Below are 18,945 nucleotides of genomic sequence, written 5' to 3'. Positions count from 1 at the left end.
CTGGCCTAAGGGTAAGACTGAGGGGGTGAAGAAGCCCAGGAGCTCCAGACTTCCACTGCTGACCCATCCTGTGAACGTCCTGCCTCCCATCCCCCAGCAACCCCCTACTGGAGTCGGGAGGGAGGGAGGGACTGGAGCGTGAGCTCAGACAACCTGGGCAGGCAGCCCGGGCACGCCGGGCTCAGTGGAGGATGGGCTCCGTCCTGGGCAGGTGGTGGCCGTGGACCCGGACCTGGGGGAGAACGGCACCCTGGTGTACAGCATCCAGCCACCCAACGAGTTCTACAGCCTCAACAGCAGCACGGGCAAGATCCGCACCACGCACGTGATGCTGGATCGGGAGAACCCCGACCCCCGCGAGGCGGAGCTGATGCGCAAGATTATCATCGCCGTCACTGACTGTACGTGCCCCCCGCAGCCCCACACACCTTGGCGGTGGCCCCTGACTCTCAGGGTCCTGGGGGCCTCCCGCTGACTTGTCCTCCCTGGGTCCTGAGGCCTGGATACAGGAGGGCTGTGTCATGATCACTAAGGATGCGGTAACACCCACCTGCCAGTGGCGGGGCCCCCAGGGTACCCTCAGGGGGTGGGGGTGGCTGGGGGTGCAAGGCCCGGGCTGCTCCCTGGAGGGAACCCTGGGATGAAACGTCACTGAGCCTGCCTCCCTCTCCCCACTCCCCTTTCTCCCTGTCTCTTTTGCACCCCTCTCTCCCTCTCCCCGGCACCCCCAGGTGGCAGTCCCCCTCTGAGAGCCACGAGCAGTGCCACGGTGTTTGTGAACCTCTTGGACCTCAACGACAACGACCCCACTTTTCAGAACCTGCCTTTCGTGGCTGAGGTGCTGGAAGGCACTCCAGCCGGGGTCTCTGTCTACCAGGTGAGTTTCCCCTTCCTGGCCTGAGCTCCTGATCTGTCTCCCTCACCTCATCTCACCCAGCCAACAAGAGGGCAGAGGAGGCCCTGGGCACCTAGCAGGGGATGCCAGCTGAGATCACCAGACAGGACACAGTCTGTGCCAGGCTTGGAGAGCCAGTGCTCTGAGAGATGTGATGGAAGGCTTCCTGGAGGAGGAGGGGCTTGAGCTGGGTCTTAAAGGACAGGTGAATTTGGATGGTGGAGGGAAAGTGCCAAGGGAGATGACAGGATTCTGGGAAGCCAAGTCAAGCAGGTACTGATTATGGAAGTCTGGCCCAAGAGCCTCAACACCCCAAGCCTGTAGCTGGTTCTAGAACACAGAGAAGGTTGATGGGTAGGCAGGTCACTCTCCCTTCAGCCCCAAGGCAGCTCCACACAGCTGGGGGGGGGGTACTCACCCCACTTGGCAGGAGCCTTAAAGAGACTTGGGGCCAAGAAGAGGTAGGGCCTGATCTTGAACCCGGCCCCTCTGCCTCCTGCTCCATCACCCTCTGTCAAGGAGGCCCTGAAGGGGCTCATTCCGGAAGGATGGTGCCCTTTAGAGATGCCGGAAGGCCCTCGTGATTAAGAGCATGGGCTTTGTGAGCGCACCCAACATGAGTGCGGATCCCAGCTCTTCTACTCGTGTGCTGTGTGACCTAGAGCAAACAACCTCACGGGGCCTCGGTTTTCTCACCTGCGAAATGGGGCTCCTACTCGTACCTGCCTGGCTGTGCCGTGGGGATTCAGCCAGACACGCATGTCCAGCAAGGTGGTACTTGGACTGCGGGAGATCCAGGGTGGCTGACGTGCTCGTTGTCAGGTGTCTGCCGTGGGGGTTTATACCTGAGGCACAGCGGGATCCAGTGGCAAAGGTTTAGCCTGATCCCACTCGAAGAAGACAGGGTTGTCGGGATGCCACAGTGGGTAACCTTGGCGATGCCCTGCAGGCCTGCTGTGCCTCAGTTTCTTCATCTGTGATAGGAGATTAGCAGCGGTCTTTGAAGGTCCCAGGGAGCCATCTCTCCAGCAGGACATTCTCCCAAACGCCCAGCAGGGGGAGCTGCAAGCCAGGGAACGGCAGCCAGTCCCTGAGGAGCAGTCCCCAAATGGGGGGGGGGGGTAAGAGAAGCAATGGGCTCCCCCCTCCCAGCCCGTTCTCCAGGGGCTCAGAGACAGTGCAGATAGCGCAGCTTCTGAGTTCACAGAGGAACTGGCTCAGGCGTGGAAAGACGGTTGAAGGAGCTGGAGCATTTAGCTTGGGAACCGTCCTCAGATACAGGAAGAGGGTTCTGATAGGAGCCATGCATTCCCCAACCCCCCCCCCCCACAACCTGGACGGATAGTGATTTCCGTTGGATGGGTGTTAGAACTTTCTCCAGGAATTAGCGCTGTATGCAGATAAATTAGAAGTAGTGAGCCCCCCATCCTGGAAAGCATTCAAGCTGAGTGGACACCCTCTTGTCCAGCTTGTTGGATGTGAGTTAGAGTAGATGACCTTGACGTCTTTCACTCTTGAGAGTCTTGGCCTAATCCAAAGCTTTTATTTTAACTGTTCCTCACATTTGCTCAAAGGGTTTGAATCTTCTGTGAAACTTTCAATGTATCAGGGTCTTGAGTCAGGAGAGCTCTCCTCAGGACTGGAGGAACAGATGGGAACAGTGTAGGGATCTGGAAGGTGCTTGCCTACACATGGCCTCGAACGACGCTTTCAAAATAATAAATCATCAAGTGACTTAAACACTGCGCCTTTCCATCATCTTGTTGTCTGACCAGCAGCCAGGAAGCCTGCTAGAACCCGATGCAGTTCGGAGCCCTGAGCCAGCCAGGGTCCAACTGGGGGGGCTTGCCAAGGAGGAGAACAGGGTGTTGAAGGGGAAGGCTATGGGGAGCGAGGCTCTCGTTCTAGGAAGTGCCTTCCCCACCCCGCCCCCTGGTCCCACCTGACGTATCTGGATGCCTTCAGCTCTGACCGTGCTGCGCTCTTAGCATCTGGGAAGGGGCACTGGGCACAGTGGCCTGGCCCGAGGCGCTGAGGGAAGCGGGCGTGTCTGGCTAGAGCTGAGCGTGGGTCAGTAGGAAGGAGGGGGGGTCCTGCTCAGGCGCAAAGTCCTCCTGCCCCCACCCCTCACGTGGCCCCTGCTTTCCGTCAGGTGGTGGCCGTCGACCTGGACGAGGGCCTGAACGGGCTGGTGTCCTACCGCATGCAGGTGGGCATGCCCCGCATGGACTTCCTCATCAACAGCACCAGTGGCGCGGTGGTCACCAGCGCGGAGCTGGACCGCGAGCGCATCGCCGAGTACCAGCTGCGCGTCGTGGCCAGCGACGCGGGCACACCCACGAAAAGCGCCACCAGCACGCTCACCATCCGAGGTGAGGGGCGGGGGTGCCTCCTACCGCGCGGTGAGCGCCTGGGCCCTGGAGCGGTGCCGGGCCGGCTGGGGAGCCCACGACCGCTGCTGCTGTCCCTGTCTGTGGGAACACAGGGTGCCTTGCTAACGAGGGCACCTCCTCAACCATGCCATTCAGCACAGTGTTTGCTTCCACCAAGTCCAAAATGCCAGCAGAGCCTTCTCCCCACCGAGCCACTGCCTTCAGTACCCCCCGGGGCCTGGACCCACTGCCAAGGTTCCCGATCCCTCCCAGCATCTTTGAACCTGGCGAAGAGCAGAGAGGACTTGCGCAGGGGTGGGTGGGGCCCTCGGGGTTAGCTGCAGGCAGGGGAGGGGCAGGGCCAAGGCCACTTAGGATTGCTCCTCTGTTCTGGTCGTATCTTTAATCCTTGGGACAAAGCAGGGACATTGGCTCGAGTTGCTGCCAAAGGGGCAGCACTAACCACAGGGAAATTAAGTACAGAGCGTGGCGGGCAAGATGGGGCCTGTTCTCTGGCTGCTGCCGGCCTCCGCGGGCTCGGGGCCGGTGGGGGTTAGCTCCGTACAACCGTGTGCCCTCCTTAGTCACAGGCTATGCCCAGGCGTTCTCTCATCTGTTGGTCCCACGCTTGCCTTGTGGGTTCCCGGTGCCAGTGTGGGGACCCGCTTGTGTGCCAGTGACTGCAAGGGAGGTGCTCAGTCCTCTCAGAGAAGCTTTTTCTCCACGCCTCCGCAGAAGCCAGGTCCTTAAACAAGCCCATCATTTCTCCTGGTGTTATCACAACGAGGAGCCAAAGTGGGGACGTAAGGTCATTTCACTGTGAAGATTGTCCCAAGCCCCATCAGCTGAGAAAACAAATCTTTAAGGGAAATTAAACTTTTCTTGCAGGGGGGTGGGAGTAACCCTCAAAGCCAGCTGTTTTCCTGGGACCTCATGACAGACTAGGGGTGGGCCTCCCCGAGACCCCAACCCTGCCACCCACTTGCTATGTGACTTGGACAAGTGACTCAACTGCTCTGAGCTCCTGTCCCCTCCCCGATCTGCTGTGTCTAAGAATGCCTGCCTCCTGAGGGTGTTAGGAGGGGCACACGGGGTGCTGCCTGGGAAGCACTTAGCACAGGCTCGACGCGGGGGAAGAGCTGAGATGTCACGGTCCTCGCCGTCGTCCTCACCGCTCTTGTTGTGAGGCACGTACTGGAGAGAGGCCCTGGGGTTTTCTCTCCTGGCTTGGATGCCCGCAGCAGCGCCGAACCGCCCGGTGAACAGGGCCGTAGGAGGCCGAGGAGCTCTGGTCAGCTCTGCCCTGACCGTGGCAGGCGTGGGGCCCTCAGCTCACCACCGAGACGTGTCACTCACCGCCTCTGGCGCCGGGCTCCCTGGAGCAGAAGCCAGGCCTAGCCCCGTGCGCTGACTCTGCCCACAGTGCTGGACGTGAACGACGAGACGCCCACCTTCTTCCCGGCCACATACAACGTGTCCGTGTCCGAGGACGTGCCGCGCGAGTTCCGGGTGGTCTGGCTGAACTGCACGGACAGTGACGCGGGCCTCAATGCCGAGCTCAGCTACTTCATCACAGGTGCCCTGCCGCCACCCTCCTCTGGCCTGGCTCCCTGGGGGCCGCCCAAACCTATTCAGAAATTGGGGGAACTTACCGAGGTTCAGTCTGGAGGGAGGTAGAGCCCATGACTCCTGGGGAGGAGCCCTGCCCCCCTCCACCCTCATGTCAAGGTGATAAAGCCGTGACTGGAAGACTGTGGTCTTGTCCTTCCCCAGGGACCCTTCACTCATGAGAATTCCTGTCTGTTTAGAGACTGATGGTTTCAGTATTTCTAAATAAAATGGGTTTAGCTCACAAATACCCAGTAGAGAGCTGTGGAGAAGTCCTATGAGGCCATGTCCTGGCTCAACAGGAGAACGGGGGGTCATGATCAATTAGTGATGTCTGCCGTGACGGTAGGCTTGGGAGGTGGTGGTAAACATGCCGTGTATTAGTCATGCCTGGATTAGAATGGTTGCCCAGCATGCTTTAGTCCCAGACACACCTGAGATGCTGGGATGCTGGGGGGCAATTCTTTCACATTCCTTAGCTGTCCCTCGGCCACATTACTGGCTCGGTCTTCTCTCTGTCCATGGCCTGCCTGCAGCCTCGTTACCCACCAGCTTGTATGCACATAGGTGTCTGCACATGCATTCAGTGCACGCACCAGTCTCCCTGACGCCTCTGCCCCTGGAGCAAGGAATCCCAGCTTCACAGCCCATCCCTGCTTGCAGTAGCCCTCAGCCTCTCCTTTCCAGATCTTTCCCTCCCTCTCCTCCCTAAAGAGCCCCAGCACCCTCAGGCCGCCTCTTCACAGTCTAGTCCTCAACACTTCTCCAAGAAAAGACCCCCCCCCCACGTGGACCAGTCACGGGTCAGCACCCAGCACCACTGGTGCCTCAGTTTCTCCCCCACCCCCTAGGAGCCAGATTTTGTCCATGTGAATGGTGCTTCAGACTATCCACAAAGGGGTCAGGGCTTTTCCCCAGGGGCAAACCCCGTAAGGAAAAGAGAGCACCTGGCAGCTCCCAGGATGATTTCCCAGCACCCCAAAGTGGCCAGTTCCTGCTGACCTGCTGAGAGCCCTCCCAGCTGGGACTCTTAGATTTTAATTTGCTCATTCTTCAAGGAGCCGAGCAGGGTCCTGGACCAAGCTGGCCCAAGGCCGGTGCCTCAGCGCCCTCTGCTGCCCAGAATGCCACATAGCCTGCCAGCTGGCTGAGGAGGGGTCTTCACAGTTCAGATGGAGTCCTTTCCTGTCCACCTTGGAGAGGAGACCCTCCCACATCCCACCCTGGCCACCTGCCCCTACTCTTCACTCCATGGAGCCTCCAGGAGTCCCCACTCAGAGAGTCCAAGATTAGGGACCTGGAAAAATCTTAGCTGACCCAAAGTCCCCGGCCACCTATAAAAGCCTCAACCCAGGTTAACTGCTCAGACACTCCTACCTGATGGGCAGGCGGCAGAGTGAAGGATGCAGGCTCAGGAATCAGAATGCCAGGTTGGAGTCTTACACCCAAACTAGGTGACTGTAACCCAGGGCAACACACATAGCCTCACTAAAGGACTGATTTCCCTCTCTGCGAAGTGGTCTTATGATAGTACAAATGAGATGGAAGAATCCACATGAAGTGCCTGGTATGCAGAAGGTGCTTAATGAATGTTCACCCCTTATGATTTCAGGCGTTTGGCACCCCCACCTGAGCCCACACAAGCCACACCCTCATCAGAGCCCCACCCCCACCCCCTGAACCCTGTCCTCAGGCAGGGCTAAACGGGCAGCATGGCCTTCTCTTCCCCGACTACCCCTGGAATGTCCTGGCCCAGGAGCAGAGCTGGGGTGCCACCGCCCTTTCCCTGGTTCCTCACAGAGGCTTCATTGTCTTTGGCCCACAGGTGGAAACGTGGATGGGAAGTTCAGCGTTGGCTACCGTGACGCCGTTGTGAGAACAGTAGTAAGCCTGGACCGGGAGACCACAGCCGCATACACACTTGTCCTGGAGGCCATCGGTATGCCCCAACCCTACCTGCACACCACCAGCATGGCTCTGGGCAGTCTAGTGGGGTGCCCTTCGAGGGCCAGCCGGGCCTGGCCCCAGGAGCCAGGCCTTGAGCAGAGGCTGTGTCTTGACGTCAGTGGAGAAAGGGCAGCCGGACATCCAGCGTATCACTGAGCCCTGGCGGGCCGGGGGCTTAGCCTGCAGTGCTACATGCAAGCCGCTCAGATGGTGGGGTGTAGACAGATCACTGCAACACCAGGCCAAGTGAGGCAGAAAGGGGGAGGGGGAGAGCCCAGAGTATCAGGCACAAAGGGATGTAGAAACATGTTAGGGGAAGGGTGTGATCAAGAAAGCCTTCTTAGAGGAAGAGGCAGCTGGGAATGTCTTTGGATCAGTTAGGAGTCTCGGTTGTAAGTTTTTTTTATTGTTTTTTTTGTTTGTTTGTTTAAGATTTAATTTATTTGACAGAGACAGCCAGCGAAAGGGAACACCAGCAGGGGGAACGGGAGAGGAAGAAGCAGGCTCCCAGAGGAGCAGGGAGCCCGATGCGGGGCTCAATCCCAGGACCCTGGGATCATGACCTGAGCCGAAGGCAGACGCTTAACAACTGAGCCCCCCAGGCGCCCCTCAGTTGCAAGTTTTAAAACAAGCTACCTTAAGCAATATGGGCTCACAAAACCAGTCAATAGGGCGATGGAGCTTCAGGTAGGACTGGATTTGGGGCCCGGGTGGTACCATGAGGCCTCAGTCTCTCCGCAGTGGCCAGCTCTGCCTCCGTGTGTTGCCCTCATTCTCTGGCTGACGGAGTGGCCAGTGGTTGCTGCAGCCCTGGCCTTAATCCTTTTGGGTTCAAGAGCAGCAGCAGGGAGAGAGCATTGTCTCTTTGCTGGTCTTCCCAGCTGAAGCCCCCAAGGAGCTCTAAGGAGTTCATCTGCCCCAGAGCCTGTCCCTGAAGCCCTCGTCTAGGCCAAGGGAGGAGAGATGTGCTAGTTAGACCTTAATCACATGTCTGTCTCTGGTGCCGGCGGATGGGCAGACCTGCCCCGAAGCCCAGGCCTCAGAGTGAGGAAGGTAGGGTTCTCAGAGGGTTCTCCAGGACTGGACAGACACCTGCCTGTCACCACCTTGAAGGCCAAGTCAGGTTTCAGTAAGTCAAGAAGCGGGGAGGGCCTTTCAGGCAGAGGAGCCAGCCCAGGCAGAGAGCTGGCTGTGGGAAAGAGCTGTGCGTGCGTGCATGCGTGCATGTGTGTGCGTGTGTGTGAGCAGCCGGCTCATGGCGTGACGTACACTGGGTCGGAGGAGGCTGCAGTCAGGTAGGGCCCGCTCCTAGAGGCCTGAACATTGGGCCAGCAACTTGGGCTCTGGTCTCTAGGCAGTAGGGAGCCCATGAAGGCTCTGGATGGGAAGAAGGGTGTGAGGAGGCCTGTGCCCTCCCCCCCAAGGAGCACCCAGTCCAACATCTGCAGTAAAGCTGCAGGGGAGAGGGAGTGAGCTCTCTGTGCCTCCCTCTTTCCAGCCAGCAGCCCCTCCCAGCCCACCCATGCCCAGACCCCTCATTCCCGCTGCATCAAGCATCTGGCAGGAGGAGAGGACTCAGGCTCAGGCCTGGGATGGGGCCTGCCAGCGCATACTGTCCTCAGCCGGGCCAAGGAAGCAGGACCTCCAGGGCAGTGGGAGGCTGGGCTTGGAGAGGAGCTTAGGACGGCAAGATCACCTACCGCGGGAGAGGCAACTGTGCCCCAGCATGTGGTCAGCTGGCCTGGGAAGAAGGACGGAGTCACCCCTCTTCCGCAGCCAACGCCAGCTACCTGTACTCTTCCCTGGGCTGACCACCCTCACCCGGACAGGTAGCACAGGGCACACGCTCCTTCCTCCAGGGACGGCAACCTGACAGCCGCCCCTGGGGCTGAGCCACATCCCCAGCCCTGGGAGGGTCCTGCAGGGAACCGAAGGCGCAGAACCCCTGGACGCCTTAGGCTTAGAAATCGAGCAGGACTTATGTCCCTGAGTGCCCAGGGCCCAGAGGCCCACTCTGTCCTGTAGGCGTGTTTGACCTGTATCTTGTTTCATACAGAATGACAGTTAGCTGGGAACATTGAAAAACCAGGAGATTTTATGTAGAAGCTCAGATGTTCAGGGGCACCTGGGTGGCTCAGCCATTAAGCGTCTGCCTTCGGCTCAGGGCGTGATCCTGGCGTTATGGGATCGAGCCCCGCATCAGGCTCCTCTGCTGGGAGCCTGCTTCTTCCTCTCCCGCTCCCCCTGCTTGTGTTCCCTCTCTCACTGGCTGTCTCTATCTCTGTCAAATAAATAAATAAAATCTTAAAAAAAAAAGAAGAAGAAGAAGAAGCTCAGATGTTCAGTTTCTCTGGAGAGATCAGAAGACCTCGTGTCACTGGGTCACTGGGTCTACCCTCTGCCTGTCCACTGTGGGCTGGAGAGAGCCGAGCTGCCTGTCGGGGTCGGCCCTCCCACGTGTGCACCCGCGGGTCTCACCCGCCTGGCCCTGAGAGCCGTTGGCTGGTGACCTCCGTACCCGCTTCCTTCTCCTCGGGCAGCTACAACAAGTTACCACAAACTAGGTAGCTTTAAAGAGTAGGAATTTATTTCCTCATGGCTCTGGAGGCCACAAGTTCAAAATTTAAGGTGTCAGCAGGGCTGCATTCTGCTGTTGAGGGGCTCTAGAGGGGATCCCCTCCTTGACCCCTCCAGTTTCTGGTGGCTCTAAGTGTTCCTTGGCTCGTGCCTGCAAAATTCAGTCCGTGCCTCTGACTTAACATGACCTTCTCTCTGAATCGAATCTCCTTCTGCCCTTTCCTCTTACGGACCCTTGTCATTGGGTCTGTGGCCCACGCAGACAGTCCGGGATACCCCAGGTCCAGGTTCTTAACTTCGTTACATCTTCAAAGACACTTTTTCCTAATGAGTTTGCACTCCGACGATGCCAGGGACCTGACATGGGTCTATGTTCTGGGGGCCACCAAGGAACCGCTTTGTGCCTCAGTGACCTTCTCTGTAAAGTGGGGCTGATAATAACAGCACCTACTGCACATGCTTCCTGTGAGGACTGAACGAGTTAGAAGAGCGCCTGGGACATGGTAGGCCTTGTTAGTGCTGTTCTCGATCTAAAAAGGGAAAGAGCCACCCCTCACAAAGGCCAGAGTGGGTGGCATGAACAGGATACACGCCCAGGGAATTTGCCCGTCAGGCAGCTGCTAACGACCCGTCCGCCTTCGACTCCCACAGACAACGGCCCCGTAGGTAAGCGGCGCACGGGGACGGCCACCGTGTTTGTCACCGTCCTGGACGTGAACGACAACCGGCCCATCTTTCTGCAGAGCAGCTATGAGGCCAGCGTCCCCGAGGACATCCCTGAGGGACACAGCATCGTGCAGGCAGGTGGCCGTAGCCCCCTGGGGCAGCTGGTGGGCTGGGGGCAGGCAGGGCTGCATACAGGCTCGGTGTCATCGTGGCCTGGATGCCACGTGGAGGGATGGAAACAGGAGAGGGTCCAGCGGCTGCCCCGGAAGTAGCCAGGCGCCGTCCTCCCTCCTGGGGAGAGCAGGCCTTTAGTTTCTTTTGCCTACGACAGCACCCCGGCTCCCCCCAAAAACAGAAGGAAGCCCTCTCCTCTTCCCCTACACCACCCAGAGGGCCTTTCAAAGCAGCAAGGGGATGGAGCTGTCACATTTTCCCGAAAGGAGGTGAGGGGAGATGGCCAGGGCCCAGCGAGGCCCGGAACAGAGAGGCTTTCATGGGGCCCTTGGCCAAAGCTCCCCTCTTGGGAAGTAAACAGGCACGAGAAGAAAGAGCTCCTTTGCCCAGGGAGCAGGAGCGAGGGCTATGAGTCTCCAAGGGAGAAAGGGGAGGACCTGAAAAGGAGGTTCGGGTGCCCTCCCCCAGCTGGCCCTGGACGCCTCCGTTTCTGGGTGGGCAGGGAGGCCGGGATTACCCTCTTCGCCAGCTGTGGAGGCGGATGCTGAGCCAAACGCAGCAAATCTGGGCCTGTCCACTGGGGCAGGCTCCCAGGATCGGGAGGGGCTGGAAGCATGTCCAGCTCCCTGCGTCGGAGCCGGGGGCCTGGCAGGGAATGGGCTGGGAGCAGGGTTCTGACTCCCAGAGGCCCGGAGAGTCCAGGAAACTGCAGGGATGTACCAGAGGCCGGGGCCGGTTCCAGAAGGAGTAAGCCCTGAGCTTCCTCTGGGGCTCAGCTTCTCCTCTAGCCTCACACCGGCCACCCCACTAACCAACCGTCTCCCAGGACCAAAGTGGAGACATGCCTGGGAGTATGGCCAGTACTGTGAGGGTCCCCCTGTCCATCCCCAGCTTTCGCATCTCCTTCAGTCCCGCCGGGAAGCCTTGCCCCCAACCCTGGTCTCCAGGAAGAGAGCACCTAGTGCTGGGCCAGTGACTGTAGGCCAGATTCATCCTGGGGTGTGTCAGGAGGCCCTGGGAGGGGAACCAGGACAAAGTTAACAAGCCGGAAGGGGAGAGGGTAACAAATGTCTGTGGAATGAGGCCTGCCCCTCTTTCTAAACCTGAAGAATTGGTTTCTCTTTACCTGACATGACACAGCCTGAAATCCTAGAGCCCAGGAGTGAGACAGGGCAGCCCCGATTCTCCCCATTTCTAAGGGAGAAGTTCAGACATTAGTGACTTCTCCAAGGCCCTGGAAGTTTCTGGCCAAGGTGACCTCACTCTTTGAAGGTACAGTGAGCCTCACCTCACCACCATGTCCGGAGACAAAGATTCTGTCTAGGGGCACGTGAGGGAAGAAGATGCCCCCCCCCCCAGGACTCCTTAAGCTTTGGGAGTGGGGACACACTGAGGTGGGGCCACCCTTCACTCTGGAGATGGAGATGACGTTCATACTTCTGTGCCTGGAGCTGGTCCCGTGAGAGGTTGGACGTAGTCTCACTCCGTGCAAGCTTCCAGGCCCGTAGGAAGGAGGGGACATAGATGTGGGTCGCCCACACCGCTGAGAGGAAGTGATCCCTGCCCTCCCTCTGAGAGATGGAAAGAGTAGGACTGGTTCCAGGTGGGAGGTGGCTTTCAGCCGGGGAGCAAAGGTGGCCTCACGGAGGGGGTGCCTTGCGCAGCATAAGCCACAGCCTGGGGAGGGCAGGAAGTTCAGTTTGTCTGGAGGCTTGGATCAAGGTGAGGCTGGAAAGATAGTTTGGAGCCAGCTCCCAGGGCACTGAACGTCAGACTAGAGAGCTCTGGCTTTCTCTAGCCAGCAGTTGGGAACCAGGGATAGTTCTGGAGCTGGAACGGTTGGGAAGAAGTGGCAAAGCTGGAGCTCCCTCTTTGAGAAGACCTGGCTGGCTGGCCGCACCATGAGTCACAGCAGGGGGGCTGGGGCAGCCCTGTGGCAGGGCACCAGGCGGCCCTGGCAAGCTGACTCTCTGGGAGCAGGAGGTAGACAGCTCAGAACCACTCTGTCCGTTCTCCAAATCTGGGACCCAGAATGTACAGCCACGGCCCTGGGTAGAGTTTGGGGGTTTGGAATGCTGAGAAGTCCGCTCTAGGGTGGGATTGCTTTGACAGGTAGCCAGTCAATGATGTAATTGCCAAAAACTCAGAGAGCAGACCTCGTGTGCTTCAAACCTGGGGTGCTGTCCTGGAGAGGTCTGGACCCTCCTACCCCAAAGGGAGGATGCCTCCTGCCCTGGGTGGGGCAGGAGCACTATGGCGTGTCCTCAGAGCCCAGGCGGCATCACCTCTAGCTTCTGGCAATGCCTCCCTCCACTCTGACACAGCACGGGTCCTGACATCTCAAGGAGCTCCTTAACCCATTCTCAGCCCCTTCCTGGTCCATTGTAACGTCAGCACCTCCAAGGGGTGCCACCAAGATGGCTGTCAAGATGGCGATTGGCTGGGCAGCGTTGGAAGCCTCCTGCTTGCCCTCCTCCCAGGAGGCACCCAGGCATCTCACCCACCACGAAGGTGCTGACTGCTCCCAGGGATTATTAGGCGAATGCTGGTGGGGCCCAGGAATTCCAAGGAGAGGAGTCCCTGGCTTTCCTCTTGCCTTGGGCACTGAGTTGGCACAGAGGGCAAGACAGTACCTTGCCCCCCATGTGGGCACAGTATTTCATTTGACTGGAGGGAACCTTTGGCCATTTGGCAGCTCAAACTGGAATCCAGGCTGGGCTTTGGCACCTGGGAGGGTGAGCGGGACTTCTGTTGAGAAGCAGGGGCATTGTTTCCCGGGGGTGGTTGGTGCCTGGTTGCCAGAGGGCGGTACTGGGGGCCCCACGTTGCCCCCTCTGGCCCCGCAGTCGGCCCGGCAGTCTTTCAGCCGGCAGCCACTAGAGGGTCCGCAGAGAGCCAGGTTCTCCTCCCAGGGCTGTCTCTGGGAAAGGCCACGGGCCCAGGGACACGGGACCACTGGGGCTGAACGTGTGGCCCACGTCCTTCGGCAGCCCCAGGTTCCAGGCTCTGTCCGAGGCAGGCAGGGCCACCCGGTCACATCTTGGTAGATTCTGTGCAGTCACAGTCGCGGCCGTCATCACAGCCCGGCAGGGGGCGTCGGGGAGCAGGCCTGCCTCGGCGGAAGCTATGAAGGGAGCGGCGCAGAGAGCCCAGGCGCTTCCAGAGCCTGAGCTGCGGCTCGCTGGAGCTCCCGGGGTGGTGGGGCATGCACTCCCTAGCCCGGCGCTGGGTCGGGTCCAGCGCGGCCGGTTTGCAGAGGGTCATGAACAGCAGACAGATGGCCAGCAGGAGGAAGATGCAGGCGAGGGCGATGAGCATGGGGAGGGGGTCAGCTGCCTCTGTGGGGCTGCCGGGCGTGACAGGAGCCGTGAGGAAGGCGAGGGGGCTGGGACGCTGTGTGCTCATGGCTCCTGCAACAGGAAGGGGACGGGAGCTCAGAGGCAATGCAGCTGGACCCAGGGCGGGCAAGGGAAGGGCACGTTGATGGGAGCCGCGTGCTGCTCAATGAGCTGCGGACAGCATCATGGCCATTTTACAGGGTGGAACAGTGAGGACCAGAGAGGTTGACACGTCTCAGGTCACACAGCAGAAAGGGATGGAGCTGGGCCTGAACCCAGCTCCTTTTTCTTCTATATCCCCTGCCCACCTGCCACAGAGGAGATGGGAGGGTAATGCCTCTTGGCCTGGAAAATCAGTTCTCATGAATTACAACAGTCTTACACCTGAAAACCTGGGAACATACAACCAACTCCATCAATTGGTTGCTCTCTGACCTGGAACAAGTCATCAGTTACAGGATGCTGCCGCTGGCAAGGACCCTGACAATTATCTAACGTCGGGGCTGCAAACTGGTGGCTGGCCTACAGGTGTGTTTCTTCGGTCGTTCTAGTGTTTTTATGAATTTCAATTAATTGTGAATATTTTAAGTCACAGACTTTTAAAACCAAGCGATTTCACATAAATATCTAGATATCTGGCTTCTCTTGAAATTCCAGAATTTCGACAATGGCAACACAGGGCCAGTTGCTGCCTGGCACCCAGTAGCTGAGGCCGAGCAGCAGTTGCCCCCTTCAGACAGATCTGGCCCCCAGATCACCATACTCCCCCACAGGTCCACTACACACCTTATTTCACCTGCCTGGTCCCCTGGGCATTCCTGTTAGTGCTTCCCACTGCAGCCCAGCCTGCTCCCATGACAAGTAAGGAAACCGAGACCCAAATAAGGGAAGGCCAAGCCCAAACCCACACTGTGAGCCATGGCCAAGCAAAGGCCGGAACCAGGTTTCCGGACTCCTGGCCCTATGGCACCCAGTCCTCTGGGATCACTGAGCCGCTCCTAGAACAGGTGAGAAATAATCCACCAAGAGAGCTCCAGAGTTGACAAGGTGGGGCTCAAAACGTCCCCCAGACACCAGTCACCTGTTATCACTCATGACTATTCCACTAAAGGGACCTCAGCGGAGCATCTCTGGAGATGGAAAATCCGACTGAGCTTCCGGTTCAATATGTCTGGGGTTGCAGATGAAAATACCCATGGAGCCTGACCACTAGGTAACGTGTGACCACAGAGGGCTGGTGGCAGGTCTACGCAGAGAGCCCCCTCGCAGAGGTGGGGGTGCCTCGGCCAGGCTGATGGAACGCTGGCCTGGTGTGGTCAGCCCTTCCAGTTTCCCAAGAGAAGCCAGAAATCTGGATTTTTCAGGCAAATGTCCCTGATGTTTAAATATTGACAACTGATTCAAATTTGGTTAAAGCAAGAGAGGGGCGGGGGAGGGAGGATATACTGCAAAGTAAACAAACTTGACCCCCCAAAAATTTGAAATGAATTTTCAAATATTTAAAATGCTAGAACAAGCCACACAAACAGACAGGCATACCTCCAGTCGCAGGCCAGCATGGATGACCTTTGATTTCTACAGACACAGGACAGGAAGTCCCAAAGAGGGTCTTAGTAAAAAACCATCATTTCTTTCTCTTTGACCTTGGAGACTTTCCTGTGATGAGGGACGGCAAGTTGCCCTCCTTCTCCCCCAGCTCGCAGCTTAGAATAAGCTTTCAGTTGAGTTTCTAGCATGGCGCTCAGCGGAGTCATGCCAAGCCTCTGAACGTGGGCTGCAGAGTCTGTGTCAGCAGGCAGTGGGGACCAGAGAGGGGCCACCCTGCCCCCACCCCCTGGAGCCCCCGTCCCCACCCCAGGCACTCACCAGCAGCGGCAGGACCTCACTCCCGGCTCCCTGTGCTCAGCCTCCTTCCTGCCTGCAGCCTCGCCCTCCGCCCAGCCAACTAGGGCATCCAGGGCACCCCCCCCCACCTCCCACCCATTCCCTGCCACCACTCCTTCCAGCGTTTCCAGACAGAACACGACCCCTCCCAGCTCCCAGCTGGAAATTTTGATGCCTGTCTAGCTGCCCACGGCCTCTGCCTTTCAGGCATTGGGCCTAGAAAGCGCTCTGGCTGGGCAGCCATACGTGGGTTGGCCCGCCCTTGAATATGAGCATGGAGAGGGATGGGGTGTGCCCACCACCATCTCCCACAGGGAGAAAACTGGCCCTCTATCGTCCTCTGGACAGTATTTGGCAGGGAGTGAGAAAAGGACAATCAGAAGTGGGAGGCGTCTCAATCCTGTTAGCCCTGATATTATCGCAAGGCCCTCACATGGATCTGGAGATCCGATCGGGCTAGCAAAGCTGGTCCAGTCTTCGGTCCCTGGGCAAGCACTTTAATAAAAAGATAAATGAGGGTATAATTAGCATTTTCATAGTTTTCTCGGAAGCAAGAGAGTCTAAAGCGCTTGAAAATATCAAGCCACCCGCCCTGGAACACACCGGTCCCTTTGCAGCCCCTCTGATCCTCCAAGGGCCAGCTGCTTGCAGGGAAAAGAGGCCTCCATCAGACCAGTGCTAGGATAGTCTTAAGGGCAGTTGAAGCTTCTCCCTGCCCACAAGCCCAGGGCACACTGGCAGGCCCTGCTCTAGACATAGCAAGTTCAGTCTAGAACCTTCTTTCTTTCCTTGGAACTCCATAGTGCAGTACCCGCTGGAGCAGAGGGACTAGCCTCAGAATACATCTTGCTGTGTGGCCTTGGGCTAGTCACTATCCTTCACTGGGCCGTTTCCACTCTCTACAAAAGCAGAGGGATTCCCCAGGTCTGAGCGCACACTCACATCCTCCCCAGAGTACCCCAGCAAGGGTCTGGCCCCACTTTCTTCACCAAGCCTTTTCCTGCAGTCCCCCGAGCACTGACCTCAGAGCCAGCGCTCAGCAGTCCCAAGCTGGGTAGAAAGGTCGTCTTAGCTGTCCACGGGAGGGCCAAGGAGCAGCAGGTGCCAATCGTGACCCCAGCCTGCTCTGGACTCTGCCGTGCCCTGTGCCCCTCAGTCAACCAGGCCGGGCAGAGCGGGCCGTCTTCACTCACTCTTCAGCTAGCCCTGGCTTTGTCTGGGAGAGTTTTGGCCCTGCCTTGGGGGAGGGGACAGCCAAGAGGGTAGGGATGGCAACTGGACCGGGCAGAGGGAGAGGGGAGCCATGCAGAGGAGCCCGGTCGCTCCCAAGCCCTCCCAGGGCCTCACTCCAGCCTGTCTCCTTGGAGCCCTTGAAGGGGCCAGGGTGGAGGCACTGGGGAGCCATGGGGAGGGTTTCCCAGTCTCTGCAGCAGCTCTCACCTTCCCCCATCGGGTGTCTGAATGGTATGGTCGGCAGCCAACGGCTTGCTATTCAGTGCCTGCCAGCCTCCGGGTTACCCGGGAGAGGGAAGAGGGGAGAGGGGCTGCAGCCCAACAGCAGAGGGAGAAGCCCTGGCAACCCCCCGGGCCCCTCCTCCCCTCCTGCGTCTCTGGGCCCCTCACCTTCCAGGCTTGCCCTCAGCTTCCCAGGAAAACACCTGCCCTTTGAAGGTGTCTGGCTACAGAAGTGAGGGGTGAGAGACATTTTCAAAGGTCCGAGAGATCTTAGGGCAGAAAGCACAGGATTGAGGGACAGCCATGGCTTGCTCCTATAGTTTGGGTGGGCTCCTGGAGCCCCTCCAGGTGGTGGCTTTCCAGCCCTCCCCACACCACACACACACACACACACACACACGCACGCACACCCACGTACCCCCCCCCCACACACACACGCACACCCACACACGCATGCCCTTCCCCCAGCCTTCTTTCTTCCCGGAAGCCAGCGTGTCCCCGCAGCCTCCCCAGCAGCCAGCTCCCTACAGAGGAGCCTAAGTCTTGAGCAGCTTCCCCTTCAAGGAACTCCTCCAAGGCCCCAGAAATACAACACAGTGGGCACAGTGCCAGGGCCATTGTTCTGGAGACTGGGGAGATAGCAGTGGACAAAGGCCCGTCTTCTGTGGGAATATAGACACTAAGCAAGGATGCAGTATGTCAGCAGCTGGTGGGGGTGGGGACAGCCTAGGTGCTGGAGTGGGGAATGCAATTCCACAGAGAAGGCTCAGGGAAGGCCGGACGAGAAGCTGGCATTTGAGCAGAGATCTGGAGGACATGAGAGAGTGAGCATGCCGATACCTGGGGGAGAGCTGGCCAGTGGGGGAAACAGCACGCACTTAGCATTCAAGAAGTAGTCAGGAGATCCGTGCGGCTGGGGCAGAGCTGGCGAGGAGATGAGCTCACATAGTCTCAGTTCTCACCAGTAGGAAGATGGACTTGCTCTTTCTCTGGGCCCAAGGTCCAAAATTGCAGCGAAGGGTGAGATTGACCCAGTCTCGATCAGGTCCCTTCTCCCGGACCAGTCACTGCTGGCCATGGTCCGTAAGAACATGGCAGCCCCAGTGCGTACCACAGGGTCGCAGTGAGAGGTGGTGAGAGGAGGGCAGATCCAGAAGAAGCGTGGGGTCCAGGGCATCACAAAGCAATTCACCACCAATCGAGACAAGATCCCGAGGCCCTGGGACTTCCCAGCCACGCGGTGTCAAGACTTCCTGCATCACCTTCCAGGGGAGCAATCTCTCTACTCACTTCAGGTGTATAGCGGGGAGAGTAGGTGGTCGGTTCTTGATTTAAGAGGACTCGCCTTGGGGCCAACCTTGACTCTGCCAGCAGCCTCAAGGCTGGACTCCGTATGAAGAGGGATAAACACCGCGTAGTGTCTCTGAGTGAGAACAGCATGCCCCCAAGTTCCATCAGAGACCGTGCGTGAGCCTGAGGCACAACCAAGCAAGACGGGCGGTGGGGGGGCGGGGTGGAGAGTGGTCTGAAACCAGACCGGAGCGAATGTGTGGGTGATTGAAGATAGAGCGACCCGGTGGGAGGTGGGATTTCTGGGTTTCGGCGAAGTGGCTGTTATGGTACACAGTGCCCCCCTGGGACTCAGTGTGGCCAGAATGGCTTCAGACCAGGAAAGTGTGGGCAAGAAGCAGCCACCCAATCCAGCCCCCCAGATGAGGCTCCGGGGATCTCAAAAGGCTGAAGGAGGAAAGTGGGTTCCTATGGGCTGACCTCGTCGAGCCCAGATCCGGAGAGCTACCATGCCATCCTCCACCTGCTCCCCCATCCTCCCCAGGACCCTGGCGGAGGATCAAGGAGCAGAGATGGCAGGTCCCCTGCCATCAACGGGTGTCCTCGTGGGAGACGAGACAGACAGACGTGTCCTTCTCTCTCAGACCCCCAGCTTCTGTGGGAAACCCTGGGTTGTGCCGGGTGGGCTGGGGGTGGTGTGGCGGCAGGAAAGGGGCTTCACACACGGTCTTCTCTCCCT

The 18,945-nt window shown here is 58.7% G+C and overlaps 2 protein-coding genes across 2 annotated transcripts in view; one reads left to right on the top strand and one right to left on the bottom strand.

Moving 5' to 3' along the window:
* Positions 1–18,945, top strand: part of CDH23 (cadherin related 23) — a 403,304-nt gene that overhangs the window by 296,390 nt on the left and 87,969 nt on the right. Inside the window, exons 22-27 of the mRNA XM_057308495.1 lie at positions 212–401; positions 732–877; positions 3,048–3,267; positions 4,691–4,843; positions 6,701–6,814; positions 10,051–10,199. Coding sequence (XP_057164478.1) covers positions 212–401; positions 732–877; positions 3,048–3,267; positions 4,691–4,843; positions 6,701–6,814; positions 10,051–10,199 — 972 coding nt within the window. The remainder of the gene's footprint in view (positions 1–211; positions 402–731; positions 878–3,047; positions 3,268–4,690; positions 4,844–6,700; positions 6,815–10,050; positions 10,200–18,945) is intronic.
* On the bottom strand, positions 9,390–15,509 carry CUNH10orf105 (chromosome unknown C10orf105 homolog). The gene is made up of 2 exons (XM_044386143.3): positions 15,444–15,509; positions 9,390–13,649 (listed from the first exon to the last, which is right to left on the bottom strand). Exon 2 carries the CDS (start codon positions 13,642–13,644, stop codon positions 13,273–13,275), a length of 372 nt encoding a protein of 123 aa, XP_044242078.2. The 5' UTR covers positions 13,645–13,649; positions 15,444–15,509; the 3' UTR covers positions 9,390–13,272.

This window comes from Ursus arctos, unplaced genomic scaffold (genome assembly GCF_023065955.2).
Source record: "Ursus arctos isolate Adak ecotype North America unplaced genomic scaffold, UrsArc2.0 scaffold_7, whole genome shotgun sequence".
In the NCBI taxonomy this organism is placed as follows: Eukaryota; Metazoa; Chordata; class Mammalia; order Carnivora; family Ursidae; genus Ursus; species Ursus arctos.
The sequence above is the reverse complement of the archived record's forward strand: the minus strand, read 5'-3'. Positions and strand labels throughout refer to the sequence as shown.